Below are 20487 nucleotides of genomic sequence, written 5' to 3' on the forward strand. Positions count from 1 at the left end.
AAAGTATTCAGAACAAAGAAACAAAGAAAGATCTGGTTCAGATCACCCCTGGTAGAACGGGAGCTGGGATGTAAGTTAGAAGATAGCTGACTGCCATTTAACCAGGCTAACAGTTTTGATCTAAAACAATAATATTAAATGAAAATCATACTTTTGATTTTTTTTAATACTGCAAACTAGTTTACTTACTGAATTATTTTTGGCCAGTGGCTGTGCAAATGTTCCAAGAAAAGCTACCAAAGGAGCTGGTGGCTCTGTGGCTTCAGGTGGCTAATAATAAAAATGAACAAATAATTTTAATAAGATATAAAACTTATAAGTTGATGTCACTAAGTTGATGTGGATGGTATTCATGGTATGGTATACATGTATATGCAGAAATAAAACTAAGGCCTGTTCCTGGTGGCTCTGTAGCTTCAGGTGGCTAATAATAAAAATGAACAAATAATTTCATAAGATATAAAACTTATAAGTTGATGTCACTAAATTGCTGTGGATGGTATTCATGGTATGGTATACATGTATATGCAGAAATAAAACTAAGGCCTGTTCCAGGTTTAAACACATAGGGGAGGTACTGTTTTTAGATCAAAGCCTCCCATTATATAAAATTTACATTTTTCTAATAATTCTTACAAAATTCTAAAGAAAATTCAACCACCCACAATTTATTAAATTTGAGTGCTCCCATCCACCCATGTATTTAAATCTGGAACAGCTCTAAGCTTTATTCTTTTAAAATAAATCTACAAGTGCTCTATAAGGGTAAGAATAATTGCAATGTCACCTAATTTCAGCTCCAGGCAGCCTTAATGAAAACAAGAATAAGTCATATATGTGCCCATAGGACATCTGTTCCACTGGCTTGGTCACATTGTTCAATGCCAATCAGTGAACTGTGAAATCTGGGTCAAAACCCTAATTTGGCATCTAGTATATGAAGTTCACATTATAATCTAAATGTGTTCTAAGTTTCAACTTGTTTGACAACAACTTCATGGTAAACAGCCATAAACCAAAACTTTAAACTGATGGTGACATGAAAACAAAATGTCCCCTTACTGCTGTAATTTTTAAAAAGTCATCTTAAGAGATTCAATTGTAACACTGCTGTTGATAAATAAGACAATATTGTTTCGTGAATACATAATTTGGAATTAATTTTCCTTATGTGAGTTTAAGTTTACGAACAACAAAACAATTTCCTCTGAGGCATAAAACTGAGAAAAAAATATTTCAGAATCAGTTTTCAAATGAAGGAAAGAAATTTCCATGACTAAACACTTACCGGAGTATTATCAAGAAATATCAACAGTAAATTATTAACCATGTCCTGAAAATAGAAAACAAATTAAAATACTTGGTTGTATTTAGTGATTTATTTTACATATTGCTCAGCCAGGTGGTTTAAAATGATTTAAATCAGATGTGGATCAAAATGTATCTCACAATAAACTGGTAATTGCACTGCTTACCCTTCCAGAGCACCTGAGTTCACCCCCGATTGTAGTGGGGTTCGTGTTGCTATATCCATATATAGTGTTTATATGTAAAATAATGTTTTGTTATTGTTAATTTATATGCACAAGAAAAAAGGGAAAAATTCACAGTACTAGTCTCAGGAACAATTAGCATCTAAATAAAATAAATGAAATACTCACAGGATTGGCCACTGCATCTAAAGCAGGAAGTAAAATGCTGTTGGTCAAAAGCTCTCTGATTAATGAACATGTACATCTGTAATAGAAATGTTTACATGTAATACAATATCACCATTGTCTCATTTTGTTCAGAAATATAAAGTTAAGGTGGTACCAAACACCTTGACTAAAATTAATTTGGCTCGTTTAATTTTCAGGAAAGTTTTGACAAAATATTTACTTTGACCCTTTGACAAAAATACAAAAATTTCAAAAAACTTGAACCACACACTTTATCGGAAAAATTTCATTGGATATATAGCAGTTTGACAAACACTAATTTTGATCATTGAGAAGCTTAATATTTCCTTAACAATAGAACGTGATTAAAACGTTCAGCTGATTTTTACAGAGTTATCTCCCTGTAGTGTTATGTACCACCTTAAGATAGTATCAAAGATATTCTGAGCTGATAGTCAATTTCCTGAAGTGATAAAAAAGACAAAAGCTATTATGTGTATTTCTTATTTCATTAATCCATTTTTGGAAGGAATATGCGTAAACACATACTGTGCATTGAGTAACAAATAATGAATATTAATTGAAACAAAAATACCATCATTAGGAAGCATAAACCTTCAAATGGATACATTTGTATCAAATCATTTCCAATTTTTAAAATATTTTTAGGAGAATTTTTATTGGGGATTGTATTAGCACAGTGGCTTTCCATTACTTAACAACAAAAATGAACTTGAAATTTCTAACCCTCACTTACTGATACAAATGGCCTAAAACTATCATAGAAAAATCAAGAAAAAATGGCAGCACAGATGCCAACTGCTGCTCACTGTTACTTTTTAACGAATACATTTTTTGACCTTATGATGAAAAACAGGCACTTATTTTAAAAAATAATTCTGATTAATTGTTTCAGAGACAGTTTATTTCAAGGTATCAAGATTATGGTTTGAGTAAATAATGTATGCAAGTAGTATTAAAGTCAGGAGTTATGAACAGAAAAAGAGTAATTTTTGTTATTGTGGAAACCCACCTGAAAAAGGTCACGCCAATTATGCTGACAATTGATTAAAGCAAAAACAGCTATATTGTTTCCTTTTAATAAATGATATTAAAGTCCAGAAAGTACATCTTTATTATGTTCAAGGAGTTAACAAAAATAGTTTTTCTGCTTTAAAATTAATCAAATGTACATTGACTGTTTCTGTCCAGTTCTAGAGAGGTTAGAACAGAGGGAAAAAGAGATATTTCAGAAAAAGAAATATCTAATCGTGTTATGATAAGGAAACATATGACTTACTTGGAATGTAAACCCTGTGGTTTAAGAATATAAGGAAATAATGATTCAATCATCCGTCTGAGATATTCTAACTCTGCCTTTCTACTGAGCATAGCACAGTGTAGATTTGGTCCTAACATCTTCAAACTCTCTAGTTGTAGATCAGACCCAGAAGGTGCTGTCAAATACAAGATGTAAAATTTATAAGCTAAGGTGTAGTGAAATAGTAACATAAAAATATTTATTGGTACAGTACTAGTTTGAAGACACATTATTTCGGTATTTAAGTCATATAAAGCACATACTCCATTAGGTATAATTCATCTATAATTTGAACAAATAATAAAGTCTAAACCCTTCATTTTCAGTTCTTTTGTAAGAATGATACAATAGTAAACAGTGGACAATTCCTTATTTTTATATGTGATACACATTTAATAGTTACCTGATCTTTTAGCCTTTAAATACACATGTAAATGTAAGAGTCCAGCTCTTATTAGTTTTTCACTAACCATCTTTGCAATATCAACCTAAAAAATAATTTGCAACACATCAAAACAAAAATAATGATGAGAGGTTTGTAGGTTTTATCCATTTTTGTGTTTCTAAAATATATTTTGACTTACTACAAACTATCTCATACCTGTGAACTTCACTTAATACAAAGGAAAGATAACATAAAATGAAGCTTAAAATCTGGAAGCATTTATAGTTTTCTCAAAAGAGGACAACTAACATCAACTATAAAGAAAACTTTACATTGACTTGTACTCTGTTTTTGTGCACTTTATGATTATGATTGAGAGTACAAAAACAACAGATGAAGCAGGACTCAACCATAATCTTCTTAAAGACAAAAAGAAAAATCATCTTTTAAAGTTACCGGTACTTTAACTTTCAGATATATTGATAAAGCTCTGTCACTGAATAACCCATATTTTAGTGAGTGCTGGAGATAAACTACTGAAACTAAAATGTTTGCTTCATTTCTTGATGTTTTCATAGATATTACAATGTCACAGGTTAGGGGAGGGTTGAGCCCTCACAAACACGTTTAACCGCGCCACATTCTTTATGTGCCTGTCTCAAGTCAGGAGCCTGTAGTTCAGTGGTTGTTGTTTGTTCATGTCTGTCATATTTGTTATTCATAAATTGTTTTGCTATAAATTAGGCCGTTAGTTTTCTCAATTGAATTGTTTCATATTTTAACTGTCTGGGCCTTTCATGGCAGACTATATGGTATGTGTTTTTCTCATTGTTGAAGGCTGTACGCTTGCCTATAATTGCTTACATCCACTTCATTCGAACTTTGATGGATAGTTGTCTCATTGGCAATCATAACACATCTCCTTATTTTTATACAGATAGACAACTTCAAACTAGAATCTATGAAAAACTGCATGAGGGTAACTTATCAAAATGCAAGACGACACATATAAGCAGTCGTAAACACCTACCTTTTTAGCTCTCCTGAGTACAACAGATGCAAGAAATCTGAGACTTGACTTCAAGTCATCTACAAATTCTTCATCTTTGCTTAAATCCCTGAAAAAATTAAATATCTGCATTGAGTTTATATGAATTTACATATTATGCATGACACTGGTTGATTCTAGTCAATAGTTACCTAATAATATTAATCTAGGGCTGACAATTGTCTATAGCAAACAACTATCATGATTTCTCAGCCATTCAAATTAGCACAGTACCAAATTTTTGGTGGGATTGCGCTTTCACTTGACCTTTATCAGCAATTAATTAATGTAGTATTCTACACTATTTAATATCAAATAAAAGGTGCAAATCTCCACAAGCAGCAAATTACAATTGGAGGAAATTGACCCATGGTCAGTACTCAATATAAATTTTGACCTTTAAGATAATTTTCCAATTGAAAAAAAATTATAAACCTCAAATAAACTTTAAGGGAAGGGAAAAAATCCCTTCTGACACCAGCTTGCAATAAAACATGTGACCTCTCACTACTCCAATGTCTTTTTACTACAATAAACTTACTTGTACCATGTGTACAGATGTTCCTTCAATACAATGTTTAGAAACTGAAATAAAATAGTAAATAATGAATATGCATTTTGTACTATTCAATGTTTTAATGGAAAATAATCTTCAACAGATTACAAAAATAAATGCAAAACCTTTCTATCTAATAAAATGTAATTAAAACAATGATTAAGTTTCAAGTTCAAGAAAATCTTGATAAATTCTATTTGTTTACATACATTGTATAGTTCTAGCAAAAGTTTGAGAATTCAATCTTGAAAATCCTACTTTCATGAAGAGTATAGATTCCTGTATAAACTATAATGGTACTAGCAATGCATTTAGGTTAGAACTTTTTTAACAGGTTTGAAAATATTCAATCCAGTAAGATTTGAACTTTTCTAAATATTTAACCTTGTTTTTCCAAAGGAGAAGAAATTGACAGAATTTATAATCTTTAAATATTGCTCAATAAGAATAAAAAAAAATCCTCTAACAGAAGGTTATATATGTTTTCCTTCAGTCTGTCATGAATCCGAACCACATGAGGACCATGTATAGATAAACTTTGTTTTATTTGTCAAAATCTAAAAATAAACTTACTTCCTCTACTGCATCGTTCGTTTTCCCTGTCAGTTGTAAATTGGTCCATGGCTGGAACGCCAAAATATTCAACTCTGGTCTGAAATGAAATTTTCTAAACACTGAATGATCTATTGACATGTTACAGATGCTGTCAAGCCTTTTGTAGTTTTGAATGTACTTTTATGGATTTTTCTTGTCTGTTTCATGGTAAAAAAAAATGTATTTCTTTTGTATAAGTATATTCCAACATTTAAGCTTTTTATTTTAAATAAAAATCCCAGCAGATATCACTTGGCTGTATTTTTTTAGAAATATTAATAAAATTGAGAATAGAATTGGGGAATATGTCAAAGAGACAACAACCCGACCAAAGAGCAGACAACAGCCGAAGGCCACCAATGGGTCTTCAACGCAGCGAGAAAATCCCGCACCCGGAGGTGGTCCTCATTCCTTGTTTGTTAAATTCCTTGTAATTATTTTGTTTCGATCACAACAAACAATAGTTATTTTTTACTGAATTCATTTCATACATTTTGTCCTACAAACTAGAGGCTCTAAAGAGCCTGTGTCGCTCACCTTGGTCTATGTGCATATTAAACAAAGGACACAGATGGATTCATGACAAAATTGTGTTTTGGTGATGGTGATGTGTTTGTAGATCTTACTTTACTGAACATTCTTGCTCCTTACTATTATCTCTATTTATAATGAACTTGGCCCGGTAGTTACAGTGGAAAATATTTTGTAAAAATTTACAAAAATTTACAAAATTTATGAAAATTGTAAAAAATTGACTATAAAGGGCAATAACTCCTTAAGGGGTCAATTGACAATTTTGGTCATGTTGACTTATTTGTAGATCTAACTTTGCTGTACATTATTGCTGTTTACAGTTTATCTCTATCTATAATGATATTCAAGATAATAACCAAAAGCTGCAAAATTTTCTTAAAATTACCAATTCAGGGGCAGCAACCCAACAACATGTTGCCTGGTTGGTCTGAAAATTTCAGGGCAGATAGATCTTGACCTAATGAACAATTTTATCCTGTCAGATTTGCTCTAAATGCTTTGGTTTCAGAGATATGAGCCAAAAACTGCATTTTACCCTATGTACTATTTTTTTAGCCATGTCGGCCATCTTGGTTCGCGGGTGGGGTCATCGGACACAGTTTTTAAACTAGATACCCTAATGATGATTGTGGACAAGTTTGGTTAAATTTGTCTTAGTAGTTTCAGAGGAGAAGATTTTTACGAAAAATGGTTAAAAATTGACTATAAAGGGCAATAACTCCTTAAGGGGTCAACTGACCATTTTGGTCAAGTTGACTTATTTGTAGATCTTACTTTGCTGAACATTATTGCTGTTTCAAGTTTATCTCTATCTATAATAATATTCAAGATAATAACCAAAAATGGCAAAATTTCCTTAAAATTACCAATTCAGGGGCAGCAACCCAACAACGGGTTGTCCAATTCATCTGAAAATTTCAGGGCAGATAGATCTTGACCTGGTTAACAATTTTACTCCGTCAGATTTGCTCTAAATGCTTTGGTTTCAGAGATATAAGCCAACATCTACATTTTACCCCTATGTTCTATTTTTAGCCATGGCGGCCATCTTGGTTGGTTGGCCGGCTCACCGGACACATTTTTTAAACTAGATACCCCAATGATGATTGTGGCCAAGTTTGGTCAAATTTGGCCCAGTAGTTTCAGAGGAGAAGATTTTTGTAAAAGTTAACAACGACGGACGACGACGGACGCCAAGTGATGAGAAAAGCTCACTTGGCCCTTTGGGCCAGGTGAGCTAAAAACCATTGCACACAGCACCAAATTCAAGATAAATCTAAATCTTCAAAAATACAATGATTGTATGGAAAAAAAACCTAAAGTGCATTATCAATTTAAGGACCCTATTTGGCATTTAAAAATTGAAATGTAATCTAAGACCCTATTTGGCCTTTTTAAAAAAGTTTAAGTGTTATTGTTTGACCTTTAAAAATTGAAATGTTACACAATTTTGTGATTTTCTGCATAAAAATTATGTATAGGTAAATGTAAGCCTTAATTTTTAAATGCAAAGTATTTCAAATATAATAGCAATTCACCCAGATGTTTCAGTCAAAATATAGCATAAATTGAATTTTTCTTCATGTTTTGACAAATATGCATAATTTTCACATGAGTGAGTCTACATGGTCTAGTGAATCTGAAAATGTTAATTTTCATTCCAGTGTCTAGAGATAAATTTTGGTTATATGTACTGTGTAAAAAAACAGGGTTACAGTTCTGTTTATTTTTAAAGCACCTTAGTGAATGGGGGACATTTTTTCAATGTAATGTATCTAGCTGCAAGAAACACTTATATTACTTCACTATTATTATTATATACCGGTATATAAGGTACAAATCTTTACTTATAGAATATAATATTACCTATGCCTGGGACATTTTCTCTGTCCACATACAGTGCATACTGTCTTCATCAATGTCAACTCATCATCTGTTAAGTTACCTGTCTGAAATAGATAATTTTTTACTATTTTTCTTTTTCATAAAATCCAAAGTTGAAAGTTGAAATATTGTCACAGGCAACATGAACCTGTGTTTCTCTACACTAGAAAAAACTTGTGTCAAGATTGTCTGTTTCAAATACATGAAATAGACAGCTATATATACATACAGTCAAACCCTTTAATTAGCCTCTGTTGAAAGAATGCCATACTACATGTATACATGTTAGGGAAATTGAGCAACAACATTTTGTGTGATACTTATGTGACATTTTGTATGATACTTATGTGACATTTTGTATGATACTTACGTGACATTTTGTATGATACTTACGTGACCTTTTGTATGATACTTATGTGACATTTTGTATGATACTTACATGACATTTTGTATGATACTTACGTGACATTTTGTATGATACTTAAGTCACATTTAGTATGATACTTACGTGACATTTTGTATGATACTTAAGTGACATTTTGTATGATACTTACATAATTACGTGACATTTTGTATGATACTTATATAATTACGTGACATTTTGTATGATACTTACGTGACATTTGTATGATACTTACGTGACATTTTGTATGATACTTAGGTGACATTTTGTATGATACTTAGGTGACATTTTGTATGATACTTACGTGACATTTTGTATGATACTTACGTGACATGATACTTACGTGACATTTGTATGATACTTACATTTTGTATGATACCTATGTGACATTTGTATGATATTTACGTGACATTTTGTATGATACTTACGTGACATTTTGTATGATACTTACGGGACATTTGTATGATACTTACGTGACATTTTGTATGATACTTACGTGACATTTTGTATGATACCTCTGTGACATTTTGTAAGGCAAAATTTCTGACACCATCAAATATGCCATCCATGTCAAAATATATTGACTTTTGAGATTCAATTATCTTTGTTAAGAAGAATAATATGTAAAAACTGTTGATTTTACTGCTGTAGAATTCAGTGCTCTTGCTAAACTAATTTAAATTGTATGTTCTTTTTTGTTTCTATTTTTATTTTTTCACTTTTAAAAAGAGAGAGCATAGGGTCTTTTTTATGTTATTGGGTTGCTTCACTAATGCATATCAACATCTTCTTATATTCCTACATGAATGTCACTCACCTTCTTCTTCCGTGTGTAAGTAAATAACAGATTTGGTAATAATGAAGATGAGCTGAAATATCAAAACAGAATATACTGTACACATATGAGAAAGGGACAAAAAGATGTTTAATTGCACAGTTTATCATTGCTATGGACATGAAATGTATAATCTAATTGATGATAAATACAAAATATCTAAAAAAAAATATGACGGACAAGTTCTCAAAAATTTAATATGAAAAAGATGCAATTGAAAATTCTTCGAGATGTAAACTTTATTTTTTAAATTTATCAAAATAGCATAGAATTGTATGCTGTTTATACCAAATTAAAGCAAGTGACGATCATGTTTTGCAAGAAGCGAGGAATTGTTGCTTAAAATTCTCCTTGCTTTCATTTTGTATAACTAAAATCAATTGTGTATTGCCATATAAACTTTTAACAGTAAGTTTGAGGTACCTACAAACATATAATAACACAATATAAATGAAAATTCACATATATACTGTGACCTATTGTTGCTAACCTTTTACGTCAGTTGGTCGCTAGTGGTTAGTTGTCTCATTGGCAATCATTATAAAAATCATACCCTATCTTATTTTCATAATCATTTAAATGCAGTAAATAGTCCTGAGTCCCCTGTCCTCAGTTCTAATGACTATTTCATGAAGGACCTAAATTGGTTTTCAATTTGATGAATTGAGTACAAAAATAATTTCATTACTACTGACATTTCTCTGAACATTTATTTGAATTGAAATTAAAAGTAAACTGAACATGTACAACATCTGGACACAAATAGCAGAAATATAATTTGATGTAAAGTATATGTGATCAATGTACATATGTATGTATACACAGTGTTCTCCTTAGAAAGATCAATGTACAAATGTATGTTACATACACAGTGTTCTCCCTAGAGAATGCTAGAAAGATCAATGTACAAATGTATGTATACACAGTGTTCTCCTTAGAAAGATCAATGTACAAATGTCTGTTACATACACAGTGTTCTCCTTAGAAAGATCAATGTACAACTGTATGTTTACACAGTGTTCTCCTTAGAAAGATCAATGTACAAATGTATGTTACATACACTGTGTTCTCCTTAGAAAGATCAATGTACAAATGTACCATGTATACACAGTGTTCTCCTTAGAAAGATCAATGTACAAATGTATGTTACATACACAGTGTTCTCCTTAGAAAGATCAATGTACAAATGTATGTTACATACACAATGTTCTCCTTAGAAAGATCAATGTACAACTGTATGTATACACAGTGTTCTCCTTAGAAAGATCAATGTACAAATGTATGTTACATACACAGTGTTATCCTTAGAACGATCAATGTACAAATGTATGTATACAAAGTGTTCTCCTTAGAAAGATCAATGTACAAATGTATGTTACATACACAGTGTTATCCTTAGAAAGATCAATGTACAAATGTACCATGTATACACAGTGTTCTCCTTAGAAAGATCAATGTACAAATATATGTTACATACACACTGTTCTCCTTAGAAAGATCAATGTACAAATGTATGTATATACAGTGTTCTCCTTAGAAAGATCAATGTACAAATGTATGTATATACAGTGTTCTCCTTAGAAAGATCAATGTACAAATGTATGTATATACAGCTGTGTTCTCCTTAGAAAGATCAATGTACAAATGTATGTATATACAGCTGTGTTCTCCTTAGAAAGATCAATGTACAAATGTATGTATATACAGTGTTCTCCTTAGAAATTTCTTATATAATCATGGTAAACAGGAAATTATAGCATCACATCCATAACACAATCTATAACAAAATAAATTCAGATAGCATCACATTGTAGCAATATAGCATCACATTTGACATTACCATGATGCTAAAAGACCCTGGGGAGAACACTGTACATGCTGTATATATGTTACATACTGTATATATATTCTTCTTACATTCTTAAAAATATTCCTAAAAATCTCTTGGTCTTACCTCAAGCTGTAGTATGATAACAATATACCCAGAAGGAATGACCATAGCATTAAAAACAACTGGAAATATCTGTAAGAAAAAAACAATTCAAAATTGTAAAATGATGAAAAGAATAATGAGACAATGAAACGTTTTTTTAACAAAACAAAATTCTGTTTTGAAATATATTCATGAGCAATGAAAATGTCAAACAGACCTAAAATAAATGGGGAATGTGTCCATGGGACACAGATGATGCCCCCGCTTGCATATCATAGTTACAAAGGGACATAACTGAAGAACGGTGAAAGTGAGGCTACCCAAATTTGTACTTGATCTATATTTTGTGGTAATAAGTATTGTGTATAAGTTTCATAACATTTGGTCCAGGCAAACTAAAGTAAGAGAACGGAAATGAAAAATTATGCAACTTTTATGTTTTTAAAGGGCCACAACTCAAGAAAAGTAAAAGTTACGCTACCCAATTTCAAACTTCATCTGTATGATGTGGTAATAAGCATTGTGTATAAGTTTCATAACATTTGGTTGAGGCAAACTAAAGTTATAGAACAGAAACCAACTTTAGGACATACGGACGGATGTACAGACGGACAAAGGTAAAACTTAATGCCCCCTCCGCTACGTCAGGGGCATAAAAACATGTCATATAGAAATAAACATTATTCTTTTATCAATATAGATGTTTACATTTAGGTCATTTATTATACCTGCCATGACCATGATGACTGATATATATACAAATAAGGAGATGTGATATGATATGTTGTACATGTTGTACATGTAGGAATGTGATGCAAGTATATTTCTTTTAGAAAAGCTGTTGCATTTTCCATTGGATATAAATACTCTCACTTCCAATTTTCTTCAAAAAAATTTATAAACAGGTTGGGACAAAACAGTTAATATAAATCTTTTGCGATACTGTAAAAGCAGAAATTTTCGTTGGGGATTTAATTTTGTTTATTTCGTGGATAAGAATTATCCACGAAATTAAAACCCCAACGAAAATTTAACTGTAGATTTACCAAACCTGAATTCAAAATACCAAGGACGTATATTATGTTAGTTATACGCCCTTGAAAATACGTAAATATTTACACTATTTAATGAGACAAAATCATATTGACATTATATAAATGATGAACATAAATGCATAGACAAAAATATTAAAACGTTTTCTTTCAGTCAGATGATAATCCTAATCTTTTGTTTGTACAGTAATAAATCACGATCAAGAATTGTCAATCAATGTCATTTAACAGTCTAATGCGTCTGTAATGCCCGCAAGCCGAAATCCATTTATTACACAATCATTGTCCTTTGATAAAACATCAAAGGCATGTAAAAGCCAGTTAGCGTGTGCAGGTTTGATTGCACTAATCCGAAGATCAATAGTTACTTTTTCAACAGGTACACCTTTTTTCAAGCTGAGTAGACACTCGATTGGAATACCATTGCAATTGATAAATTTAACTTAATTAGTGCTCAAGGTCACTATTAAATGCATTATTGATTTTACCCAAAGGCGAAAATTAAGATTAGTTTTATTGAGTACTGCCAATTATAAAGTGACATTTACATAATTTTTTTCGCAACTTGAAACCAAGAAAATTAATCCCCACGAACTTACTTTTGGATACGAAAATTAATGTTTATACAGTATATACATCATGTACATGAAATATCCCAAATAAGAAATAAATTTACTGTGCACAAAGCAACCCTTTAATTTATTTACACCACAAGACGATACTCCTCTAGTAGTCAATACTGTTCAATTAATTACCTATAATCTAGCCAAGTTTGCTAGACCTACTGGTGTTAAAATATAATTACTAAAACAAAAAAGCCCCCAATAGACAATGAATGTTGATATATAATCATTGTGAACAGTCAGGGATATAACTCTATAGGGTTATTACAGAAAAATAACATACATTTGTTATTGTGGACTAAAAAATCAAAGAACTGTGATAACATATGTATGTTACATGTTTCAAAGGGACAATATACATCATTAGTTTAGTTAAAATGTATAAAAGTTCTATTGATATTACTTTTTTCTATATGTATACTTAACTATTGAAAGATATAACAGTTCATAGTTTGCCAATTTTGCATAGTACACCTATATGTTATTACAGAAAAAATATGCCTGTAATAACTAAAGGGTGTTATCACAGCTTCTCTATATCACTTCAAAGCATTTGCTCAGACATACATCATGCTTAATTACAATGTATTTTAATTTATTGTAAGAAATAATGACCAGAGCATGTAATGAGGTTCTGCGCAAGTTTCTCAGTAATTCCCAAGTGTCTTATATAATAAGTTACATTCCTTTAATAACCTAGCCTTGTTATCACAGCTAAATTTATCCCTTAATAGCCTCGTCTTATTGATTTACCATGGTTAATCAAAAATGAATTTATTTAATTAAAAAATTAGTTATCAAGGCTATGCATTTAGTTTCTGCGCAAAGTCTCAAGAGTTCCCTAGAGCCCACTATAAATGAAATAATTTTACAAATAACAAACATATGTTATTACAGATTTAGAAAATTTAAGGAATAAAGAGTAGACAACTCATGAAAGTGTCTGTAATAACACACGCAAGTTATTTTCTGTAATAACCCTATAGAGTTATATCTTTGACTGGTGAATAGTGAGGAAAAAGTAATACAGTGACATCTGAAGATTCCTGAAACAATAAAATATTCCTGTCACTCCAACTGTGATACAAAATGTTTGAAGTACCAATATGACAACACTTCATGAGACTGCAATTTTATTTAATACTGGTGGACATATATGTTTTTGCCTGCCAGGCAGGCTTCATCAGGACAATTTACATACAGAAATTAAATACTGAAGTATCTAAGGAAGAAAGGTATGACTTCACTCAGAATATGTAGAGTGCACATGGTACAAAATTAGGAAACCCCTGTTTAAAAAGATCATCAAATGTTCTAAATGAAGTGGATCAAATATTATTTCATTTGATAAAATTTTACTTCTGAGAACACGTTTGCTAAATCCTAAAGTTATCAAGATTTCAATCAACATGATCAACCAATTCATATGGGTCGGGACCAAAAAATGACTTTTAAATTCATGCATTTCATGTACATTTCCTATGCCACAATGCTTATTACAGTAAGAATCAATGGTTCAATGACATCATTTGTGCAATTTGATCTTAGGTCAACCCTTGTCATGCTTGTTACTCAATCATATAAAACAACTCGAGATTGGTCAATAAATGTAATTACGGCTAGCCTAAGTTGTTTTAAAAGTTACCTCCTCTTATCATGTCATGTACACAGAATGGTACATGCATGTAGCTAGGACCATTAGAGATACAGTTATCATGGTTATGCAGAGCTACAATTTAAGTCACAAGTCAAAACGTATAACTTCAGAGGTTAATGAAATAGGTAAATTTTTTTTTAAATATTTCAAACTATAGTACCGACTTTATTAAAAATCCAGCACATGTTATTAAGTACATGTAGTTAGAATACACAATAAAAAATATAAGACATTGGCTACGGTTACATTGAAATTTAACAATTATAAAAAAGTGATTGTTACATTGGAGACTAATTGCCGGAATGCAAGGTTGGGAAAGGAACTGATTAGTTACGAATGTAACATTAATATTTGTGTCTACGGTTACATTGTGTTATTGTTACGTTATTAGATATTAAACTTTAACCTTCTATAGTTTTGTTGCTTAATTCTTCAATATGTACTTGATAATAATGATACACCAATAATGATATTATAATAATAATAATTATTATTATTATTATTATTAAACAAATAGTGTTTTAAAATAGTTGTAAGTATAAATTGTTTTAATGTTCTTCAAGATACTACCACAGTTTAGTACATTGTAGTGCTAAAGGGAAAATATAGTTCAATGGTTCGATGTTAAGGAGAAAAGTGTTCACTTCTATGTATTTAATTGCACACCTACCCTTATAACTGTCATTATACTTTGAACAATGGATGAAGTGATTCCTATTATCAAATTTGTTTTGGGTGAAAAATTAAAGCTTTAGATGCAATTATATTTAAAGATAACATGAAACAAACACTCATGTTTCTAACAAAAATATTGGAGGAAAATATAAACATCGCAACAGTAAAAAAATATTTTTCACTTGAATAGAAAATGGAAGGAAATGGAGTAAATGTACATGGGACAAAATCGCACACAATACATAGAAAACATAGAAAATTATCAATGAACAGGGCTTTTATTCCTGTTCTTCATCTTGACAGTTGATGTAGGGTCTGAAGCATGGCAGACATTGAAAGTTTCTATAACTTCAAAAAGGGATACTGTAGAGTGGAATTGTAAAGTCTGCAAAACCGATGTGCACAATGTCATGATTGTTGCATCATTCGTTTGTGATGGCTGCCTAGAGTGGTTTCACCAAAAATGCGTCGGACTCAAACATGCTCCCAAAACAGCATACTTGGTGTGTAGAAACTGTCATTGTAAATAAAAATTTGAAAAATGTATATGCAATATTGTTAAATTCAAATAAAAGTTTGCAAGTTTTATTCTAACACATACAGTATCACTAGTCCCAGCATACATATGTACATTGTGAAGTACATTAACATAACAATATAACAATGTAACCATAGACACAAATATTATTGTTACATTCATAATTAATCAGTTCCTTTCCCACCCTTACATTCCGGCAATTAGTCTCTTATGTAACAATAATTATTTTATTATTGTTACATTTCAATGTAACCGTAGCCAGTGCCAAAATATAAATAGGTTTGTTGTTTTAAGTTTTCTTAATATTCTATTTATAATGACTAATGTTTTAATTGGTTTAAAAACTTATACCAATTGATTTAAATTACCCTTTTTCATGTAGTTTTTGATGTTTTATAATTACAAGAATTACAGAGAATTCATTACCCAAGCTGTTTATAAATCCACAGATGAAAATCAAAATAAAATTTAATCTTTGTTTTTTTTTCTACATCTCCTGTATACTTGCATGGTAATTTTAATGTGGTAAGCATGTTTGTAGCACTACTTGTATTATGATATCTATTGCAGAATTACAGAGTAACTCGTCATTGGACATCTCAAATTTGGATACCAATTCAGTTGTGTGAGGGTCCCAAACAGTGTAAGAATATGTAAGTTTGGGTCTGATGAGTGTTTGATATGCCTGGGTTTTTATATGTGGGTTTGTTGTTTTTAGATTGCGTTTTAGAAAACCCAGTAATTTGTTACCTTTGGGTGTTATGTCATTTATATGTTTGTCCCATTTGAAGTTTGACTGTACTTTGAAACCAAGGTATTTAGCTGGTGCAGATTAAACTGTATGATTATTTAAAATGTCCCTAATAAAAAGGTTGTTAGGCCTTCTTTTACTTTAGTCTTTAGGATTCATTTATGGTTATGGTCAGGTTAGGGTTTTTTCTAGGTTATGTTTATGTTTAAGTGTTAGGGCTAGTGTCAGTGTGAGGTTTTGATGGTTAAGTATAACTCAATATGGGTTGGTTTACCTTTATTACTATTAGGCTTTAAAGTAAAAGAAGGCCGATTCATTATAAAATTTTATGTTTATGTATGTATTTTATCGTCAATATAACTTTAAACTGATGCATAAATCCGTACCTATAAAATAGTAAAGTAAGAAACAACAAAGAAGCAGTCCCCACACAGAACTTCGTGTGTTTCTTAACATAATACTTCAGGATATACCACGGAATCATGTTTATCCTTTTGCTTTTCTCGTCATCCTCCCATTGATTATCTCCCCTACTGTTTATTATTTTTGGATTAGCCTAAAACCCTTTCTACATTTCCGGAAATGTAACATGATCAAGCGATCTAGATAAGCTAATTTGCAAGTTTTAATTATTTTATAAAAGATAAATCAGAGAGGTGTGTTATGTATTCGCAATAACATAAGTAAGTAAAACAATATTTTGATTCGACATATTGACAAACAATCTAAATGTAAGCTCTGATCAGGAACACTGATACATACTGATGAGAATTGTGATCCAGTAGATATAGGAAATACAACCTTAAATTGTTTAATGTATGCAGATGCTTAATTTTAATGTCTCACCAACGAAGGGCTACAAAACTGTTTATCCTCATTGGAACTTTGTTGTAAAAAATGGCAATTATCATTGAAGAGGGGGGGGGGGGGGGGTAGGTCCTTTATCGGGACTCCGGGATCGGGTGTTTTTAAGCTCGGGATTTCGGGATTGATCCTTTCGGGATCCGGGAATTCTTTTTTCGAATTTCGGAATGTCGGGATTTAAATTTTTTAAATTCGGGACCTCGGGATTCCATGTTTTTAAGCCCGGGATTTCGGGATCAGGACCCCTCCTATCCCCCCTTATTGAATATAGAAAAAAACTCGAATAATAGTGCTGAATAAATCAGGTAAATTATTGAAAGACTGTAATTTTTATTTGGTCAAAATCTCATCAAAAGTGCTCAAGAGTATAAATACCTAGGTATTGTAATGGGAGCATCAGGTTCTTTCAGTATTGCAGTTGAAGATCTTAGTAAGAAAGCGCTTAAGGTAATTTTCATGATTAAACGTAAATTTCATTGTTCACATAATAATACACCTTTGCTCTTAAAACTTTTTGACTCCTGTGTTAAACCTGTACTTCTATATGGAGTGAATTGTGGGGTCTGTACATTCTTAACCTGGACAAAACATTAACACCAGGTTCAAATGATGATTTAGAACAAATTTTTTTCAAATTTTGCACCTGAAAAGGTTCACATTCGATATTGTAAATTTGTACTTGGTGCCACTAAATATGCTTCTAATATTGCCACTATGGCAAAATTTGGTCTTTATCCAATATCTATATTTGTTATTTTGCAGTCTCTTAAATACTGGCTATGTTTGTATAAAGGCCCTCTTTAGAATTTTTCAAAATTATAAGTCAATCGAAGATGTTGATTGTACCTTTCCATGTACCTTTAACAAACACATTTTTCAGTTTCTAAAATTCATCGGTTTTGACCATGTCTGGAATAATAAAGGAACACTGTCAGAAGGAAAACTCATATCTGCAGTGAAAAAAAGATTACAAGAAAGATATGAAAAATATTTTTTCTCATGTTTATCAGGTGAAAACAAAAACAAATTAGTATACGTACATATTACAAGCTAAAAAAGGAACTTATACAAAGTTGAATATCTCAAAACAACATATTATACAGTTCTGTAAATCAAGAATTTCTAACCACAATTTACACATCGAAAAAGGCAGACATAATAATACGCCTTTGGGTCAAAGAATATGTAAACATTGTATTGATAACAAAATTGAAGATGAGTTTCATTTTATATGTGAATGCAACCTCTATCAAAACGATAGGAAAAAGTTTAATGATGACATTGTTAATATTATACCATGTTTTTGTAATTTAGATAATTTTGATCAATTTAGATATTTAATGAACTGTTCGGAGACTGATGTTCTCAACAGATTTCTTTTATATATAGACAAATGTATCATGATTTGAAATTCATCAGTGGGAATAATCGCATAATATTGATGTTGGTGTTTTGTCTATTGTTTGTTATACGTCACACAATTACTGTCACTTTTTTTTTCTATGTTTTCATGTATTTCAGCGATGATCCTTTTGTACTGGATTTTATACTGAATAAAATTAGTTAGTTAGTTATATATATTGATATACTGTTCCCAGCCCTGATGAGCCGTTTTCACAGAATATAACATGATAACAAATACATTCAATGTGGTCTTGGCTATTATAGTATAATAGTCCCAGATATGGTACACATAGTATGTGAATGAGTTCAAACATTAATGGGGAGGAAGGGGGATAACACGATTAATGTAAATTAATTGATCCTATGAATAAACATATTCTTAAAGCTTATGATTTTGTTTTTGTAAAATAAAAAAACATAACAAATATATATTGCTTTCAATGATATGCACAGTTATGAGAACTGAAGAACCGCTACATCCTTTCGATACGGTCTACTCATATTTTGGTATTGCATAAGGTCACGCGTTTTAAGACTGTTAATGACGTCTTAGGACTTAATCTGTTGGAAATGTACTAACTGATACTTTAGTCTAGGAGATCATGATTTATTTATTAGTTGAAAATGACTTTGAACTAGTTTCAGTAACTGCAAGTACTCTTTTTTAGGTGCTTTATGTCTTATTGTTTAATGTTACTTGTGTTTGTGCCTCGTACCGATCTTTTGAGTTAAGCCAACCGCACCTAATTTTTACAGTTTATTATGATTTTGTGCTGTTGTGCTGTTACACCACATATGACCAATGACTAGAGGATGATTGAGCGCTCACAAACCTGTTTAACAAGCAACATTCTTTCGGTGCCTGTCCAAAGCCAGGAGCCTGTATTGCACATGTTGCAGCGGTTGTCGTTGGTTCGCGTCCGTCATATTTATTTTTTCGTATTTTGGTTCGTTATAAATTTGGCCATTAGTTTTCTCGTTTACTTGTTTCACGTTTTTCATGTCGGGGCCTTGTATAGCCGACTATTATACGGTATGGGTTATTCTCATTGTTGTAGGTCGTACGGCAACGTCATGAACAGTACAAAAAAGCATTATCTTGTGGAATACCCAAAATCATGTACAATGTGCACAGAGAAAAATATTTTTAGTACATAACATATATTAACTTCAAATTATAAATTAGCTAATTCATCTTTGTCTCCAAAAATTCGCATACTTTTTTTTCTTTTTGCTCTTTGGCGTCTTTGGCATTTGTTCTGTTGTTTTTGTTGTCAATTTGAAGTGCTAATACTGAATGATGTTTCATAAATACTTTCACATATCGTACTAGAAAATTCTAACATGCTTGTACACACATGGTACATGCCAGCATGCACAAGTGATCGATATAAACGCCGTGATTCTTACACCTCTTGGTACAAAAGACGTTTCTCATAGGACACACACCATACCAATGCATATACCCACATAACATTAAACAGCATGTATGCAACACATGTAAACAAATGCTTGTTTTGGATTTCTGTATTTACGACAAAGAACATTGCTCAAGGTGGCTGGGGGGTCTTCATTAAGTAACATCCATAGAATTTTCTAATAATTTGTCAAAATGAAGTTTTTATCATGTTTTTTTTTCTAAAAAAATACAATAAAAAGTATAGGTCACCGGACTTTTTTTCGCGCTACAGGTTGTGCAAAATTGTCAGATTTTGTATAGATTATGTATGAAAAAATCCAATTTTGAGTGATAAAAAGAAAACTACACC

General features: G+C 31.3%; 1 protein-coding gene across 2 annotated transcripts in view; it reads right to left on the reverse strand.

The window, feature by feature from the left end:
- LOC127710471 (sorting nexin-14-like) overlaps positions 1 to 17000 on the reverse strand; it is a 51070-nt gene extending 34070 nt beyond the window's left edge. For both annotated transcript variants that reach the window (XM_052216346.1, XM_052216345.1), the window contains exons 1-12: positions 16837 to 17000; positions 11176 to 11244; positions 9204 to 9255; positions 7966 to 8048; positions 5545 to 5623; positions 4957 to 5000; positions 4398 to 4485; positions 3386 to 3470; positions 2962 to 3118; positions 1662 to 1737; positions 1289 to 1333; positions 190 to 270 (exon numbers count right to left, since the gene is read on the reverse strand). In XM_052216346.1, coding sequence (XP_052072306.1) covers positions 190 to 270; positions 1289 to 1333; positions 1662 to 1737; positions 2962 to 3118; positions 3386 to 3470; positions 4398 to 4485; positions 4957 to 5000; positions 5545 to 5623; positions 7966 to 8048; positions 9204 to 9255; positions 11176 to 11244; positions 16837 to 16934 — 957 coding nt within the window. In that variant the 5' untranslated portion in view covers positions 16935 to 17000. The remainder of the gene's footprint in view (positions 1 to 189; positions 271 to 1288; positions 1334 to 1661; positions 1738 to 2961; positions 3119 to 3385; positions 3471 to 4397; positions 4486 to 4956; positions 5001 to 5544; positions 5624 to 7965; positions 8049 to 9203; positions 9256 to 11175; positions 11245 to 16836) is intronic.
- Between the last annotated feature and the right edge of the window lie 3487 nt (positions 17001 to 20487).

This window comes from Mytilus californianus, unplaced genomic scaffold (genome assembly GCF_021869535.1).
Source record: "Mytilus californianus isolate M0D057914Y unplaced genomic scaffold, xbMytCali1.0.p SCAF_8, whole genome shotgun sequence".
Classification (NCBI taxonomy): Eukaryota; Metazoa; Mollusca; class Bivalvia; order Mytilida; family Mytilidae; genus Mytilus; species Mytilus californianus.